Below are 18974 nucleotides of genomic sequence, written 5' to 3' on the forward strand. Positions count from 1 at the left end.
TTTTCTGATTGGTTTACTGGAAATCATTCTCCAATGAAATGTCATCTAACATAATAACGAGATACTGAGTCGGGAGAAGGAAAACGTGAAGAGCTGTCTCTGAAATGTGAGCACGGGTATTTGGTGTAAAAACAACAAAAAAAGTGTTCATGTGTTCAAAAACGGGTATGCTAGCTGTTTTATGTAATATTAAACTTGTAGAAGACGGCTCATTTTATAGATTTCATGTCATTTCTCGAAAAAGAAGTTATGAAGCAGACGATTTTTTCAAGGGTGTGAGAAACACCCCCTTTTTGCTGTGGCCTTCTTTTGTCGAGTGTTGAATGTCTTTAATATCATTATTGGTGGAGGAAATTAAGTATATGAAGATAAATAATTGAAAGGACTATGTGTTTAACCGTCCTGTATAAAAAGCTGCTAGAAACCTGTCAACATCGCAAAAGATTTTTATTTTCGACAAAACAATTGCCTGAATTGGTTCTATCTATTATCAACATATTGCTGTCTCCCAAAGTATAAATCATAACCTTGCTTGAAATCCTTTATGACATTTTTGCATGATCTCATTTCTCTGCAATCACAAATGAATAATTCTGGGATGTAATGATCACACATTGTTTTGTGTAGAACTGATAACAACCTTTGTAATACTTTGGCATGCAACCATCTGGAGTTAAGAGGTACCGTTTTGCACTTTTCTTTTCCTATTACTTCTGTAGCGAAACTGGACTGGGTCGATCATTGGCGACCTGACGTAGCTCAATTGGTTAGAGTGCCCGATTAGAGTTTGGAGGGTCCTGGATTCGAACCCTGGTCTGGCCATGCATTTTCCCCTCTCCTTAGTTACACTTTGTATATACATGCATCTACAAAGTACACTGCAGATAAGAGGAAGTTAAATTGAATTTGCTCTTGAATCAGCATTATCATATCTCCGTGAGGGTGACATTTTAATTGAAAAGATGTTTTTTTCGAAAAACTATACTTCAGTATATCTTATTTTTCAGTTGTTTTAGTTATTTGTACTTTTTTGTGAATTTTAAGGTGGATGCTAACATGAGTAACTATGAGAGATTTGACTCGGATCGGGGTGAGCCTGAGGGGGCAGCTGAAATTGATGTCACTACAGCGGAAGGTAGAGAGAATAAAGATACACACATTCAAGTTAATGACCCTGCGGAGGAAGGACAAGTGACATTCTATGAATCGGATAACAAAGCCGGTTTAGAATATGTTGATGATCCTGCCCAGTCTGTTCAACTTACTGGATTGAAGTAATTCTAAATTTTTCATCGTGTAGGCATAATACAATAGATCACTGCCTTAATATACTTTAATAAAATCCAGAATTCGGATTTTATAAATGATGCAACATTTCTGAGGTAGCAGTATACAGTAGCCTAACGTGACCATGGGTGATATTTTTGTACAGTGATCGAATAGCCACTGTAATATAACATGTATCAACAAATATTTATTTAATCAGCATTAAAATTGGCATATACATATATATGATGAAGTGGACTATGTGGGCTTTATAATTTTTCAAGAAAAAAATACTGCATTTGGTTTATGAGCACAGTTTTGGCCATTTACAAACCTGTGTCTACACAGCAAAAGCTTAGGCCAGACAAAAATATTTGTTGTTTCCGGTAACCTTACCTACCCTAATTTTGTGTGCCTACCCTAAACTTTTTTTAGGCAATTTTCAAAGAGGCACTGTTAAAGTCAAGATCACTCTCCTATATAAACCATATAAAATCATTTGTTAAAAAAAAATTGTTACCATACCTACCTACCCTAAATTTTTCCAACAATGTTTCAGGAAACACATATATTTTGCCTGGCCTTAGCTTTTTATGTAGTATATTTTTGAAATTGGCACATGATTAAATATTGTGCAAAATCCACCAGATGGAGCTATGCTAAAAAGTGAGTATTTCTGTTACTGAGCAGGTGATTTGTAATTTTGAGACATGGTTTAAGGGGATTAAAAAAAAATGATGGGGGTCAAATTTAGGTTACTTAAGTCTTTTTTATGTAGATTCCTTGTGAGGCATGTATGGCAATTATTGAATATAAATTTGTAACTAGTTTAGAATATTAGCACTATGTTGTATTATATATGAGTCCTATTTAGTAGCTGATTTGTCTGCATACTTATGATTTGTCTATTTACCCTCAGACTCATTCAGTCCAAGTTCAAGGCTGTCATTGAGCATATCTTATTCCGCCTCCTGACTGTGGTTTTGATCCTGTTGGATTTGACCCTGACCATTATTGGGCTGGCTAACACAGACAGTGCCAGCAGTGGCTTAGAGATTGTCTCCCACTGTATCATCACCTATTTCCTACTCGAGGTGGCAGCACGCATATTTTATCTGGAGTAAGTTAATGTCAGTTGGTATTTACTAAAAGTATTAGAAATTACATTTAATGTTCGCTTGCATGTATTTTCCGCTCTTTTTATGAAGTATCAAAAAGATTGCCCAAAACCAATTATTCAAAGGGTGTTGATCATTTGAAGCAATGTAAATGTTATCTATTATAGGTTGTATACAAAGATACTTTTATCACATCTATCAGAGAGATTCCTATGTGAAAGATACACATCTCATTTTACTCCAAATCGATCATTGAAAAAGGTTTACAGTGTAAAACTATCAACGTTTTGAATAATCAGCTTTAAATTATCAATCAAATGGAATTGTTTTATTCTAACCTTAGCACCCTGAAACACCAATTCAACGTACCAAAGATATGTTCAAAATTCTCCTTTGTATATAACAAATGATTTATCAATAATCGGTATCAATCAATATTTACTGTTGCTTTATCTTTGACATTGGAACCCTGAAAGATATAAACTCGTTTGAGTTATTCTCATACTTGAAGTTTGTGTAAAATTTTATAAAAATCTCTTTTGAAATGCATCTGCTACAGTGAGGACGGACAGTGAATTCACTCTCATTCCTACAATAACTGTTGATGATGATATCAATGTTAATTTACAGATAACTTATCCAACTTACCTTTCATATGTTTGTCTTAAAGTGAGTTTCCTTGTTTTAATTTCTTTGCAGGCGGCTATTTTTCAGCAGTATCCTGGACATGGTTGATGGAGGGGTAATTGTTGTATCCTTTATCCTAGATATGGTATACATTGGTTTGTCATCAACTGATCAAGACATCGATTATATCAGGTAGGTCCTTCATCATTACATTTCCCATGCTATGGGGTTTATATGTGGATTAAGTAACAAGATTTTTGGGTGTATGCTAGAATCCCAGCAAACTTTTGGGGCTATGTTTATACTATCTGTCTGTCCATCTGGAATCTGGCCAGTTATTGGTACACAGTATACATGCATGTATGCATGTTTAAATACGTTTTTCTATGAAATGTTACCTTGACAACTTGCCACTTATTTACCTGGTAAGTTTGTAGTTTTAGACTTGATAGCTTTATAGACTTGTGAGACTGTTAATCAAGTATAAAATTATACTACATGTATTGTGAAATTGACATAGGGTACCGTAGTGAAACAAATTCAGCCTAATTTTGTAAATTCTCAAATGAAGGATGGAGATTTGAAGGTTAAATATGCTCTTGTCAGTTTACAAGGTGGATGGCAATGACCTTCAATTGTCAAAATACCTTGTACTGCATGTACCTTACCACTTTATATGTTACTGCATAAAAGTAGGACCAGACCATAGGCTTTGTTGTCTCTCAGGCCACTGTAAAACTTTAATGAGGGAGTAACCAATGTCTGAAATATAACTTGTAAATTGACATAGATTGTAAAAATACTAAATCCAGTGACACTTTCATCATTTGTTCCATTTTTATTTTCCACTTGGTCTCCCAGACATTGTTATGATAAAGATTTATAATGATTTAACAAGGTTTTCTGACTGTGAATCTAGATGAAAGAATCTAATCAACTGCCAACTTGTCTTGGAATCAATATTTTTATTACTAAAATCATCAATTTCAAGGTTATTGTAATATTGGATGTTGTAGGTTGGTTGTGATTGGTCGAGTGGTGAGAATTATCAGAGCATTGAGAGTTATCTACCTTATGGTACAGCAACGGCGACACGTTGCGACAGCTTCCCGTCGTGTTGTGTCCCAGAACAAGCGGCGATACCAAAAGGATGGGTTTGATCTGGATCTGTGCTATATTACAGGTAAACTCATTGCTTAAGCTTGATTACAGCATTTACAGTGTAAATAGACCATTTATGTAGCCAAACACCTTTAACTCATTCATCCCTGAAGACACATTTGGGCTCTTCCAATTCACAGGTTGGTATAGTTTATTATGGAATATCAGGGATGAATGAGTTAATTAACTAATTTATATAAGAATATGAAATAAAATGATAAAAAGAGCTGTTGAAAAGATGGCTTGGGTAGAATGTTATATGAAAATATTTGTTTCTATAATATATTACAAAATATAATTAATTACCAAGTAGAGTATCATTGCAAGAGACAAGTTTTCATCGATTGAATCATATACTGTAATTTACATAATTTCAGAAAAAAGCCTTCGTCATTATGGAAATGCTAAAACTGATTTTAATTTTCCAGAGAGAGTGATTGCTATGTCATTTCCATCTAAAGGGATGATGGCAATGTATAGGAATCCAGTAAGGGTGAGTTAATTAACAGTGACTCAGAAATTACTGTCTATCTGTCAGGGTGAGTAAATTCATTTTGACTCAAAAATAACTGTCTATCTGTTAGGGTGACTAAATTCACTTTGACTCAGAAATAACTGTCTATCTGTCAGGGTGAGTTATTTTACTATGACTCAGAAAGTACAGTTGTATAGTCAGAGCGAGTTGATCACCGACTCAGAAAGTACAGTTGTATAGTCAGGGCGAGTTGATCACCGACTCAGAAAGTACAGTTGTATAGTCAGAGCGAGTTGATCACCGACTCAGAAAGTACAGTTGTATAGTCAGAGCGAGTTGATCACCGACTCAGAAAGTACAGTTGTATAGTCAGAGCGAGTTGATCACCGACTCAGAAAGTACAGTTGTATAGTCAGAGCGAGTTGATCACCGACTCAGAAAGTACAGTTGTATAGTCAGAGCGAGTTGATCACCGACTCAGAAAGTACAGTTGTATAGTCAGAGCGAGTTGATCACCGACTCAGAAAGTACAGTTGTATAGTCAGAGCGAGTTGATCACCGACTCAGAAAGTACAGTTGTATAGTCAGAGCGAGTTGATCACCGACTCAGAAAGTACAGTTGTATAGTCAGAGCGAGTTGATCACCGACTCAGAAAGTACAGTTGTATAGTCAGAGCGAGTTGATCACCGACTCAGAAAGTACAGTTGTATAGTCAGAGCGAGTTGATCACCGACTCAGAAAGTACAGTTGTATAGTCAGAGCGAGTTGATCACCGACTCAGAAAGTACAGTTGTATAGTCAGAGCGAGTTGATCACCGACTCAGAAAGTACAGTTGTATAGTCAGAGCGAGTTGATCACCGACTCAGAAAGTACAGTTGTATAGTCAGAGCGAGTTGATCACCGACTCAGAAAGTACAGTTGTATAGTCAGAGCGAGTTGATCACCGACTCAGAAAGTACAGTTGTATAGTCAGAGCGAGTTGATCACCGACTCAGAAAGTACAGTTGTATAGTCAGAGCGAGTTGATCACCGACTCAGAAAGTACAGTTGTATAGTCAGAGCGAGTTGATCACCGACTCAGAAAGTACAGTTGTATAGTCAGAGCGAGTTGATCACCGACTCAGAAAGTANCACGAGCTCATTACTGTTGAATTCTTATAGAGTAAACTCCAATAAATTTTTTACTGTAAGTAGACATTTTATTGTAGAGTCAGTGTTGTATTTCATAGTCCACCAGTGCTCAGTATTATGAGTTAGATTGGAATTTGTTTTGATATGCATTCCAGTAATTTTTGCACCAGAAACGACAAAAGATATTAAAGTGTACTGTTCATATACCAAAGCTCATAATGGCATTCATAATTACGTTCTATTTTTAGGAAGTGGCAAGATTCTTTGATGAAAAACACAAGGACCATTACAGAATTTATAACCTTTGCAGTAAGTTTAGATTTATAACATTTCATGGGGCTTCATAACATTTTGTTTGTTTGCCAAAGGCAAAAGTCACAAGAGTTGTAATCAAAAATATACTCCTGCATAGGTCAGTATGCCTGAGGTCAGCTTTAGGCTGACAGTAGTAGCTTGGTGGGGAATTGAAACGCATACATTTGTTACCGTTACCGTCCCTGCCAATATCTGGAGTAGCGCCACCTATCTGTGGCATAGCGAAGCGGCGAAAGAACACCAGAAAATGATGGCTTCCATTCATGAGCAGGGTCTGAACTGGTATACATGTGAGATTTGAATATACAAAATATAATATTAAGCTCTCCCTTTGTGGGGCTACAGGTGTACGATCAGAGGTATTTAAGGATGAAGGACTTCAAATATTATGATTTAAAAGCAATTAAAGAATGATGGTACTGATGCTGATATTTTCTACATTTCAGGTGAAAGAGATTATGATGAGGAATTGTTCCACAACAGAGTGGAACGTGTTTTCATAGACGATCACAATGTCCCCAGACTAAGGTAACTTTGTAATACAGGTATCTACCAACTATAATTGAAGGGTATCTTTAACAGCTGAATGCTTTAATAACAGTCATATTGGTATTTGAAGATGTGAAAAAAAGAAAATTGCATGTAAATGTTTGTATTGTCAGCAAATACTCATGTGTAGAATCCACATAAGTTTTAACATAAAAAATATATATCGAAAATTTGAAATGATTTTTCTTTTTATTCATTGACAGTGAGATGGTAGATTTCACTGCTAATGCACGAGAGTTTATGAACCAGGATCCACAGAATGTGATAGCAATCCATTGTAAAGGCGGCAAGGGTAGGACGGGCACAATGATATGTACTTGGCTCATTGACTGTGGCTTGTTTGAGGATGCAGAGGTAACGTTTTTGATACCATTGATTAGAGCAAAGAAAAACAAATACATTCTTGTGAACTTTGAAAAATCAGTTTGTTATTTCTTTTTGTTTATTAATTGAAACAAGCTTATTCCAGTTGAGGCAATTAACAAAGGAATATTTGTTTTGTATTTAAGTTTACGATGTCCTATTTTACAGGAAAGCTTGGGCTACTTTGGTGACAGGAGAACAGATTTAACTGTTGGCAAGACATTCCAGGGAGTGGAGACTCCGAGTCAGGTAGATATCATTGACTGATTTGCCCATACCTATAGGATATTGTTATTTCCAGTACTTAGGTGAAGGTAAGAGCTATGTTTCCATATCAGCGAGTAGGATAGAGTTATCTCCCATATCAGTGTGTAGGATAGAGTTATCTCCCATATCAATGCATATGACATTCGGAATACCCTTTCGTCATTTTCTACGAAACTAGGTAGCATATGCGAGGTGTTCCGAATGTGCATATGGTAGAGTTATCTCCCATATCAGTGTGAAGGGTCGCATTGGCGTATCCCGGTTGAAATGATTCAGGTGGCAGAAATATTCCATGATAAACGAATGCACTTGGACCGAACTATAGGCAGAGCTAAAAATTGCGCAGTTTCGTAGAATAAATTACAATATATAAAGAACAATATGTCATTCTTCCATGCGCCCACTAAATTATGAAATATATATTAAAATCTACATGTGGATTGATCTTGCAATAGTCTCCATTTTAGTTTCAGTCAGGCATGTCTGAACCCCTCAATCTACACGTGCCCAACATTTCTGAGGTCAGCCTCAGTTCAGATCTGCACCTGTCGTTTTCTTTCAGGTTCAACAGTATCAACTGGTTGAACCAGATACGCAAAAGGGGCCTCGGATAGAGCTTTTCTTCCATATCAGTGTGTAGGATTAATAGAATCTTTCATCATATTGGGAATGAGATAGGGGAATCTCAAGCCAAAGGGGTAGATTCTTAAGTTGCCAAACACCAGGCTTTGCTAAGGGTTTGACAACTTAAGAATCTTTCCCCAAGGGTTGAGATTCCCAATCAAGGGGTTAGAGAACCTATTTATCTTACCCTGTTCACCATTTCATGTACATGATGTGATGTTGACGTTACAGGCTAAATGCATTGTCGACATGATGCTGTTGTTGACATGATGTAATACAATGTTATGAATTGGGAGAGAATCTCCTGTTTCAATCCTAGGGTGAGACAAGGATATATCACACCATGAAAAGTGTGGATACACCTGTCCAGGGTAAGAGTAATCTCCCATATAGGTGTGAAGGATAGAGTTATCGTCCTTTTTGGTTTTGTAGGATAGTTATCTCCAGTATCTCCCATACCTATTTTTAGGCAAGAGATATCTCCTATACATGTGTGTTAGATAGAGATGTATCAGAAACCTTTGTGTAGGACAGAGATATCCTCTGTCTGTTAACCTGGTATAGAAGTTACTTGTACAAAGAGAGTGTTCTCTCAGAGTTTAAGAATTATGGTGATTGTTCAGATATTTCACAGATATGAAAGTATATGATGCGTGTAAATAGTAATGATTTAACGGTGAAGAGACAAGAAATTTAGAATATCAATGACAATCTATGTTCAAAATTAAGATTTTGACCTTGTTCATTACAATGCTAATGCTACACATAGACTATTGATTTACATAATGATCACATGTACACACCTGTATATGTGATGTTTTCCATTTAGAGCATAGCACTTGCATAGCAGCTTGTGTGTCATTACCATAGTACTTGTGTAGTGTTTGCATTGCATTTCCATAGCACTGGAGTAGCATTTGCTTCTAAGGTGGAACAACAAATGTGTATGGGTCCCAAGCTAATTACAGTGAGAGTAAAGTTTACACTAACAAATCTATTGGCACATGTAAAGTAGAAACATCAACTAGGCCATAAGCATGAGCTTCATTTTTTTTATTTTCATTTTTCAGAGTAGATATGTTGGATATTATGAAAAAGTGAAGAAAGATCTGAAAGGACAACTACCTCCACGAAAAGAGAAGAAAATGACATCTGTTAAAATTGAAGGCCTCACAGGTACCAGTAAACACTGTGATACTGATTAGACTAATTAATAGATCTGATGACGATGTACATTTTAGTGCACAAATAGGAGTGTTGTGAGTGCTCAGTTTAAGATATGATCTTTATCTATAGATAAGTTTAGGAGAAGGAATATTTCAGATCATGTCCTCGTAGACCTATAGCTTTGTTTAGGAGAAGGAATATTTCAGATCATGTCCTCCTAGACCTATAGATTTGTTTAGGAGAGGGAATATTTCAGATCATGTCCGCGTAGACCTATAGATTTGTTTAGGGGAAGGAATATTTCAGATCATGTGCTCGTAGACCTATAGATTTGTTTTGGAGAAGGAATATTTCAGATCATGTGCTCGTAGACCTATAGATTTGTTTAGGAGAAGGAATATTTCAGATCATGTCCTCCTAGGAGGTAGCATATTGGAAATGGTGTATATGGCTGTGCTTTTGGTTGTAGGTGTTGGCAATGGAGACGGCTCTGACTTTTCTATGGAGATTAGAGTTGACGGACTGCTCATATATGAATGCCGATTTGGTGACAATATCAATTGTCAGGTAGGTTTGGCAGAACCTTAAGTATTGATAATATTCAAATATCTCTAACTTTCCGATAAATGTTTGATATGGCACCTCTGCAACTCAGTTCTCAAATTTAACAATCTAACAGCAGACATAACCACTATCATAGCGTACTCCTGAGAGTTCAAAGGTGTTCTTATGTTAACCAGTGAACTAAAAACAAACTCATTAAACAAGTTGGAAGCCTTCTGTTGAACTGTAGTGGTCAAAGCTTTGATAAATTTAAATCCTTTGGGACTTCATTTGTTTCTGTGATTAAAAACAGAGATAAGTATTGTTTATGGATGAACATTAAATAATACAAATAAGCAGAATTCCACAAGGCTTAGTACAAGAAGAGCCCCTCAGATTGGAATCGGAGCTCCTCGGGGCTTATTACCAGAATTGCCTCAGATGGGAATGGAGCTCCAGATAGTTCCCTCACTACACGTAACAGATACATACCTCTACAGAGATTGAAATAGAAGTAGACTTACTAAGGTGGCCTCGGAGGACACGCCTGAACTACACGTAACAGATACATACCTCTACAGAGATTCAATTAGAAGTAGACTTACTACCGAGGACACTTCTAAACTAAAACAAGACTGAGCTTGAATGACGTCTCTTATTATTGTAGATGATGAAGTACACGGACAGCGACAGCATTGTTGTCAACCTACAGAATTCTCCAACTTTGTTCGCCGACGTCAAACTACGCTTCTTTTCACCTGCAGTAAGTACTTTGTTTAAACATTTTTTTATGAGATATGGTAAAAAAAGTTTGGCTTAATCAAAGAGTTGGATAATTTGCTACCACTACTCTGTGAAATACACAATATGTCACCAACACTGTCAAACGGAGATGAATGATTTGTCCTTTGTTCGTAATGTTACGTTATATATTATTGAACTTGATGTTAATGACATATTCTGCTGGTATATATAATGTATGCTAAAGGTAAGTGATACATTAAGATATACAACATATCCCTACACAATAGAACATATCCCTACACAATAGAACATCCCCCGACACAATAGAATATATCCCGACACAATAGAACATATCCCTACACAATAGAACATATATCTACACAATAGAACATATCCCGACACAGTAGAAAATATCCCTACACAATAGAACATATCCCGACACAATAGAATATATCCTGACACAAAAGAATATATCCCGACACAATAGAATATATCCCGACACAATAGAACATACCCCGACACAATAGAACATATACCGACACAATAGAACATATCCCGACACACCAGAACATATCCTGACACAATAGAACATATCCCGACACAATAGAATATATCCCGACACAATAGAACATATCCCGACATAACAGAACATATCCCGACACAATAGAACATATATCTACACAATAGAACATATCCCGACACAATAGAATATATCCCGACACAATAGAATATATCCTGACACAATAGAACATATCCCTACACAATAGAACATATCCCTACACAATAGAACATATCCCGACACAATAGAACATATCCTGACACAACAGAACATATCCCGACACAATAGAATATATCCTGACACAATAGAATATATCCCGACACAGTAGAACATATCCCTACACAGTAGAACATATCCCGACACAATAGAACATATCCAGACACAATAGAATATATCCTGACACAATAGAACATATACCTACACAATAGAACATATCCCTACACAATAGAACATAGCCCTACACAAAAGAACATACCCCGACACAATAGAACATATCCTGACACAACAGAACATATCCCGACACAATAGAATATATCCTGACACAATAGAATATATCCCGACACAATAGAATATATCCCGACACAATAGAACATATCCCGACACAGTAGAACATACCCCACCACAATAGAACATATCCAGACACAGTAGAACATATCCAGACACAGTAGAACATATCCCGACATAGTAGAACATATCCAGACACAGTAGAACATATCCAGACACAATAGAACATATCCCGACACAACAGAACATATCCCGACACAGTAGTACATATCCCGACACAGTAGAACATATCCCTACACAGTAGAACATATCCCGACACAATAGAACATATCACAGTAGAACATATCCCTACACAATAGAACATATCCAGACACAGTAGAACATATCCCTACACAATAGAACATATCCAGACACAGCAGAACATATCCCGACACAGTAGAACATATCCAGACACAATAGAACATATCCCGACACAACAGAACATATCCTGACACAATAGAACATATCCCGACACAATAGAATATATCCCGACACAATAGAACATATCCCGACACAGTAGAACATATCCCTACACAATAGAACATATCCCTACAAAATAGAACATATCCCGACACAATAGAATATATCCTGACACAACAGAATATATCCCGACACAATAGAATATATCCTGACACACACAATAGAACATATCCCGACACAATAGAACATATTTCTAAACAGTAGAACATATTCAGACACAATAGAACATATCCCGACACAACAGAACATATCCCGACACAGTAGAACATATCCCGATGCACCAGAACATATCCAGACACAGTAGAATATATCCCGACACAGTAGAACATATCCCGACACAATAGACCATATCCAGACACAATAGAACATATCCTGACACAATAGAATATATCCCGACACAGTAGAACATATCCCGACACAGGAGAACATATCCCTACACAATAGAACATATCCCTACAAAATAGAACATATCCCGACACAATAGAATATATCACGACACAATAGAATATATCCTGACACAATAGAATATATCCAGACACAATAGAATATATCCCGACACAATAGAACATATCCCGACATAACAGAACATATCCCGCCACAATAGAACATATATCTACACAATAGAACATATCCCGACACAATAGAACATATCCCGACACAGTAGAACATATCCCGACACAATAGAACATATCCAGACACAATAGAACATATCCTGACACAATAGAATATATCCCGACACAATAGAATATATCCTGACACAACAGAATATATCCCGACACAATAGAACATATCCCGACACAATAGAACATATCCCGACACAATAGAACATATCCCGACACAATAGAACATATCCTGACACAATAGAATATATCCAGACACAGTAGAACATATCCTGACACAATAGAACATATCCCGACACAATAGAATATATCCTGACACAATAGAATATATTTCTTCACATGAGAACATATTTCTACACAATATGTATATCATATTATTAAACAATAGAACACCGCCCTAAACATTCTCATGTTAAGAATCTATTATGCATGTGTCTACTCATTCCTGTCTTATAATTGTTGTGTTTGTATATCAGTTTAATGTAATCTTGTGTTAATGGGCCTTTCAGGTCACTCAGCAAACTTGTTGTAATCACATTATGTATTGTTCTATTGCAGAAAAACATTCCTAAGATTTATGACAATTGTGCCTTTTTCCTGTGGTTTCATACCTCCTTCATTGAAAATAATAAGTAAGTATAGAGATACATAGCTTCCCTAAAGATTTTGTAATGTTGATACACATATATCAACTTCTTGCAGTTTTTTTCTCAATCAATAAATCTTAGATGAGTTTCCATTTCATGTGACATTTGTGAAACGATTCTTAAGAATTTTTCTTTTAAGCAAGCCTCTGGCAAGCTGAAATGAAAAATTTGTGCTGAGTTTTGAAATGATAACGAGTGCAAGATCCTTTTTATCACATAATCAAGATTTGTGGCATTTATTCGTGTAAGACGACAATTTTCATGCACCCTTGAAATGTAAAACCGTCATTTTTACTCCAGTGCTTAAGTCTATGACGTCATGTACTTGTCCTAGGCGTGATGTCGCAATTGACACAACTGAAACTTACAACCAATCACAGGGCTGATAGGTCATATTACATTGGTTAATAAGCCAAAAAAATATGACATGAGTATATTCACGGGATAACATAGTACCTTATGTGATAAACCGTTTTCTCTCATATCTCTGTGTGTAAGACAGAGCTGTCCAGGGTAAGAAAGGGGTGTAGGAAATTTCTATCTTACACCCCATTTCACTTGACGTGACGTCACAATGGCTCAACAATGACGTGACGTCACAAATTTGAAACTCTACGATGCACAATGCGGAAAAGGCGACGTGATGAAATTAAAACCTTTTACAATATATTTACCGTACACGTTAGAAAGATGGGATTCATTTTTTTGCGTAATCACTGTTTGAAAATATGGGATAGGCTTAATCTGGCTGGCTAATTCGTTTTCGTCTGAAAAGCTTGGGGGGGAAAACTTGATATTTTCAAAATGTAGGCCAGTCCAAACGAATTTTCATGGTTTCTGAGCTTATTCTGGTGGATGGAATGAGAGAAAAATACTCTTTCTTGCCCAAGGGTGTAGGAAAGGGAAATTCCACCCTCAGGATTTTCGAATTTAGCAAAACCCTCGGCAAAGCCTCAGGTTTTACCAAATTTGAAAGCTCCTTGGGTGGAATTTCTATCTCCTACACCCCTGTGCATGAAAGAGTCTTAAAATATTTCTCAAAGCACAGAAATATAAGAAATAATCAAAGTTACTGAATTTATCAGTTAAACTACGTTGTAACATTGACTGGTTAATTAGTCTTTGGTAAGCTGGCAATGATCGATACATTACAGTTCATTGTATCAATATTCTCTGGTCAGTACTTATAATAATTGTTCCTTTTATGTACTCGTAATAGTCAGTACTCGTAATAATTTTTCCTTTAGTGTACTCGTAATAATTGTTTCTCTAGACAGTACTCGTAATAAGTGTTTCTTTAGTGTACTCATAATAATTATTTCTGTAGTGAACTCTTAGTAATTGTTTATCTAGTGTAATTATGATATTTTTTTCTCTAGGCTGCGCTTAACAAGAGATGAACTCGACAATCCCCATAAGAAGAAAGCCAAGGAGGTTTACAGAGACCATTTTGCAGTGGAACTCAACTTTGAAGATGCTGATGAGGACTGAGGAGGGTTGCTGACCAAGGGAGGATTTCTGCCCAGCCAAAGGAAGGTTTCAGACTGGGGGGTGGGGAGGGGAGAGGAGAGGATGGCTACGGGAGGCTTTTTTTACTTAAGAGATTGAGATTTGTTTAGTGATGAAGACTTCTTACTGAGTGAAGTATCTTTGTGAGGGAGGGTTTCAGAGTGAGGTATCTAACTGAGAGGGGGTATCTGACTGAGTGAGTTATCTATGTGAGGGAGGGTTTCAGAGTGAGGTATCTAACTGAGAGGGGGTATCTGACTGAGTGAGGTATCTTTGTGAGGAAAAGTTTCAGAGTGAGGTATATAACTGAGTGAGGTACAGTATCAGAAGTTGCTTATGAGGAAGAGATTCTTGGGATTTCCTTTGAGGCTTTGAAGTCAACATGCCTATATTTAGTACACAGGTGGCTTATTAGCCTGGGAGGCTGTGCTTAGGACTTTTTGTTGGGGGAAACATTCCTGGTAAATACTTTGTAATGAGGTTGGGGGAGACATTCTGCTTTTATAATATAAGGAGTCAGAGGAAACATTCCGTTGTGTGAAAAGTCAGGGAGACATTCCTAATACAAAACAGGTAGAGGGAGACATTCCTGTTATGTAACAAGATGGGGGGAGAGACATTCCTAATATAAAACAGGTAGAGGGAGACATTCCTGTTATGTCACATGATGGGGGGAGACATTCCTAATATAAAACAGGTAGAGGGAGACATTCCTGTTATGTAACAAGAGGGGGGAGACATTCCTAATATAAAACAGGTAGAGGGAGGCATGCATGTTATGTAACAAGATGGGGGGAGACATTCCTATTATAAAACAGGTAGAGGGAGACATTCCTGTTATGTCACATGATGGGGGGAGACATTCCTAATATAAACCAGGTAGAGGGAGACATTCCTGTTATGTAACAAGAGGGGGGGAGACATTCCTAATATAAAACAGGTAGAGGGAGACATTCCTGTTATGTAACAAGATGGGGGAGACATTCCTAATATAGAACAGGTAGAGGGAGACATTTGTGTTATGTATCAAGATGGGGGGAGACATTCCTAATATAAAACAGGTAGAGGGAGGCATTCATGTTATGTAACAAGATGGGGGGAGACATTCCTAATATAAAACAGGTAGAGGGAGACATTCCTGTTATTGTAATAACATTATCTACTTACTTTTGTATTGAATAATTTAATGTTTATTTTTATACATCAGACAGTTTTGTGATTCTGGATTTTATTATGATACATTCCATTGTTTGAGGCTAGGTTGTAAATTAGTATACATGTACTTTAACCAGAGCATACTCTCATGTGCTTTTAATCATCATACTTTATCATGAAGCGGTGGAAGTGAAGGTTATAGTTTACATGTAATTAAGTTAAGCTGTAACTTGTGTACGTGATGTTTGTCCGTGATGTTTTACAAGTCATGTGCTATCAGAATGAAACACTTTCTAGTCACTAGGAGTGCCACACCAGTCATAATTTGAGAGTATTATGTGGTTATGTGTACTTTTGTTGTTATACTCTATCCCCCTAAGAAACCAGCACAGCTAGTGATTATGTAAAATCGTTAAATGTAGGAACATCATCATTCTAAAATCACCAGATACATTTCAAAAGGAAACCTGGGTTGGGTTCTTTAAAGACAATGTTTCAACTTGTATTTGAGTCAATATGTAAATTAGAAGATATATATTCTCTGAAATTGGAATTGTCCTATATAGATTACATTGACAATGGACAATGGACAATGTTAACATACTGTTTTTATACAATACAAAACCTGTTATTGACTTTTTGCAATGTTCCAAAATGTTGATTTTTCTCTCATTTAATACACCATTGAAGTTCTAATTGCTATAGGTTGAATATTGAGATCAGTATTCAAAGATTTTGTTTACCTGGTACCCTTAAATCCTTTTGACAATTGCCTTCGATTTTTTTTATATATACTTCTTGTATAGTTTACTAAAGGATGATTTTAGAAATCTGATTTCTGGTAACAGAAATATTTTATAGGGGCTGCACGGTGGCCAAGTGGTCAAGGCATCTGACTATCTATGACCACCAGCCCTCAACCACTGGGTCATGTGTTTGAGGCCTACATTGGGGGCAGTCACCAGGTACTGGCCACAGGTCAGTGGTTATTCTCCAGGCCTTTTGGTTTTCTTCCAACATCAGAACTTTGCATGTCCTTAAATAACCACAACCGTTACTAGGACGTACGTAAAACACAAAACAAACAAAAAAACTAATCCCTGCAAACTTCTCACTGGCACTACTATCACATACCATGAACGGTACAAATCTATTTCCACCAGTTGATAAGAATTTGTAAAGGTGAGGCCAGTTTATTGAGGGAGATACATAAAGTACTTAAGAAAAAAGAAATATGGAACTTTGACAGATATTGTCAGTAAGTGAGGAGGCAGATGAAAAGAGGAGCGTGAATGTGCCCTCATGCAATGATAAAAAGGGCAGAAAGAAAATCAGATAATATTTTGGTCTTTTTACTTTTTAACACATTGGTTACATGTAAATCATGCTGTATATATTTGTGCCATATAAATGTGTACTTTATATTAAATGATGTTTTTGCTTAAGTACCAACCAGGTATGTCTGTAAATCACATTTGTTTTGAAATATATTTATTTCATGTTTTTAATTCCTGCTGAAATTCAAGGACTCAAGGATATTACGAGTGCCTTCCTGATACAAAGAATCAGAACAGTTCTGTCACTCTTTCATGAACTGAAATTCCCACAAATTTCAACAAAGTTTGAAAAATAATCATAAAAAGAAGTATTATTAAAAAGATAAGTGAATATATAATTTCTCCAATCATAAAAAAAATTCATTGAAAAAGATAAAAGTATTTTGTAAAGTGCAATAGGTTGTAAAACATTAGATATATTGATGTTTAATTTTATTACATACATATGTACATCTAGTCTGCTTAAAATGATATAACAATATGAAAGTGACAGTTTAAATAATACAATATGTAGTATATTAATATGAACTTTGAATACTTGTGATAGTATCCTGGTACAGATGTATAGTGAGGTGCTGTGATTGTTAAGATCAGTCATGTTCTACAAATTGTGATTGTTGTAGCTCTATGGATGCAGATAGCTTAAATCTAGTCCCGTTGTTGTTGTTTTCAGTAAATGTTTGGTTTTTGTTTGATTTGTTTTCACGGACATGCGGCTTTGAGGTGCGACGACCTCTTACAAAGTATGTACATTGCAGTACACATTTGCCTTAGATGTTCAAAATAGTATTATACAATTAGATACACATGTAGTTATATTATATATCTGTCGGTTAGTCTGGTGTAGTGGATTGGTATCCTGAATTAGTAACCTCTAATGTCAATTAAATTGTTTGTTAATTTTATATACTTTACATATAGGATAATCATGTATTTGAAATATTTTCACTGAGGTTAATAGTAAGTTAACAATTGCTATACTCAATGATTTATTAGTGGATAAGATTGCTGATGATTATTGTGATATTATAAATGCCCCCTTTGCCAGGATGTATCACAACATAAAATTATTTAAATATGCAAAATTAATATATATTACTATAACCGTAGAATAGAACAAATATTGTTAAAATTATAAATTTTATATTAATTTTGAACACTAATTATTTGGTGATAAATCAAAATATTAATGGAATGGTGCTAACAATATGAAATCTGTTTTAACTTGCCTCAAAAGGGCCAAGCTCGCCCCAAAAGGGCCAAGTTAGCTTACACCATGGTGCAGCGTCTGTCATCAGTTAATCTGTTGTAACTTTCCCTTTATACACTACTAGTCCAGCACAGCTCAGTGGATTTAGACTTCTTTTGGTCTTGAACATCTTTAATAGTGCCAAGGAGACACGTCAGTGTATACATGGAGGTTGTATAATCCTTCTTTGGGGCAGAGGGGTGTAGGGTCAAATAGGGGAGTTATGTATGTGGCAGGGTTCAATTGTACATAGGATTAAGGTCACCTTCTAGCTTAGAGCTAGAGGGAATTTCCCTTCAGCTCAGTTGTAGAATTTCCCTTTAGCTCAGTGGTAGAATTTCCCTTTAGCTCAGTGGTAGAGTGTCCGACTAGGAACCAGGAGATCGAGGGTTCGATCCCCGTCAGAAGCACACTATTCTCTTTCCTGTTACATGTACATTCTTATGTATATGACAATCTTTAAAATCCTACTCCATAAGTACTGTAAAGGAATATTATCCTGACATGGTCTGGAGCATCCTTG

The 18974-nt window shown here is 36.3% G+C and overlaps 1 protein-coding gene across 3 annotated transcripts; it reads left to right on the forward strand.

The window, feature by feature from the left end:
- Nucleotides 1–45: 45 nt before the first annotated feature.
- Nucleotides 46–18755, forward strand: LOC110456563 (phosphatidylinositol 3,4,5-trisphosphate 3-phosphatase TPTE2-like). 3 transcript variants are annotated; one of them, XR_002463598.1, is made up of 16 exons: nt 46–106; nt 1045–1274; nt 2186–2386; nt 3084–3203; nt 4028–4194; nt 4601–4665; nt 6029–6089; nt 6542–6623; nt 6848–6998; nt 7176–7256; nt 8969–9074; nt 9535–9632; nt 10276–10371; nt 13113–13186; nt 14581–15283; nt 15408–18755. XR_002463598.1 is itself a non-coding variant. In XM_021507372.1 (15 exons), exons 2-15 carry the CDS (start codon nt 1057–1059, stop codon nt 14690–14692), a joined length of 1632 nt encoding a protein of 543 aa, XP_021363047.1. In that variant the 5' UTR covers nt 46–106; nt 1045–1056; the 3' UTR covers nt 14693–18755. The 3 variants fall into 3 exon arrangements, 2 of the variants coding, with proteins under 2 accessions (XP_021363047.1, XP_021363048.1); XM_021507372.1 differs by having other exon boundaries at nt 14581–18755; XM_021507373.1 differs by having other exon boundaries at nt 61–165; nt 14581–18755.
- The last annotated feature ends 219 nt before the right edge of the window (nt 18756–18974 follow it).

This window comes from Mizuhopecten yessoensis, unplaced genomic scaffold (genome assembly GCF_002113885.1).
Source record: "Mizuhopecten yessoensis strain PY_sf001 unplaced genomic scaffold, ASM211388v2 scaffold8807, whole genome shotgun sequence".
NCBI classification, from domain to species: domain Eukaryota; kingdom Metazoa; phylum Mollusca; class Bivalvia; order Pectinida; family Pectinidae; genus Mizuhopecten; species Mizuhopecten yessoensis.

Excerpts from the sequence above, each read along its gene's own strand:
- LOC110456563 (XM_021507372.1), top strand. The coding sequence starts at position 1,057 with ATGAGTAACTATGAGAGATTTGACTCGGATCGGGGTGAGCCTGAGGGG. Across the intron at positions 2,387-3,083 it reads GCACGCATATTTTATCTGGA|GCGGCTATTTTTCAGCAGTA; the intron begins GTAAGTTAATGT and ends ATTTCTTTGCAG. Across the intron at positions 6,624-6,847 it reads CACAATGTCCCCAGACTAAG|TGAGATGGTAGATTTCACTG; the intron begins GTAACTTTGTAA and ends ATTCATTGACAG.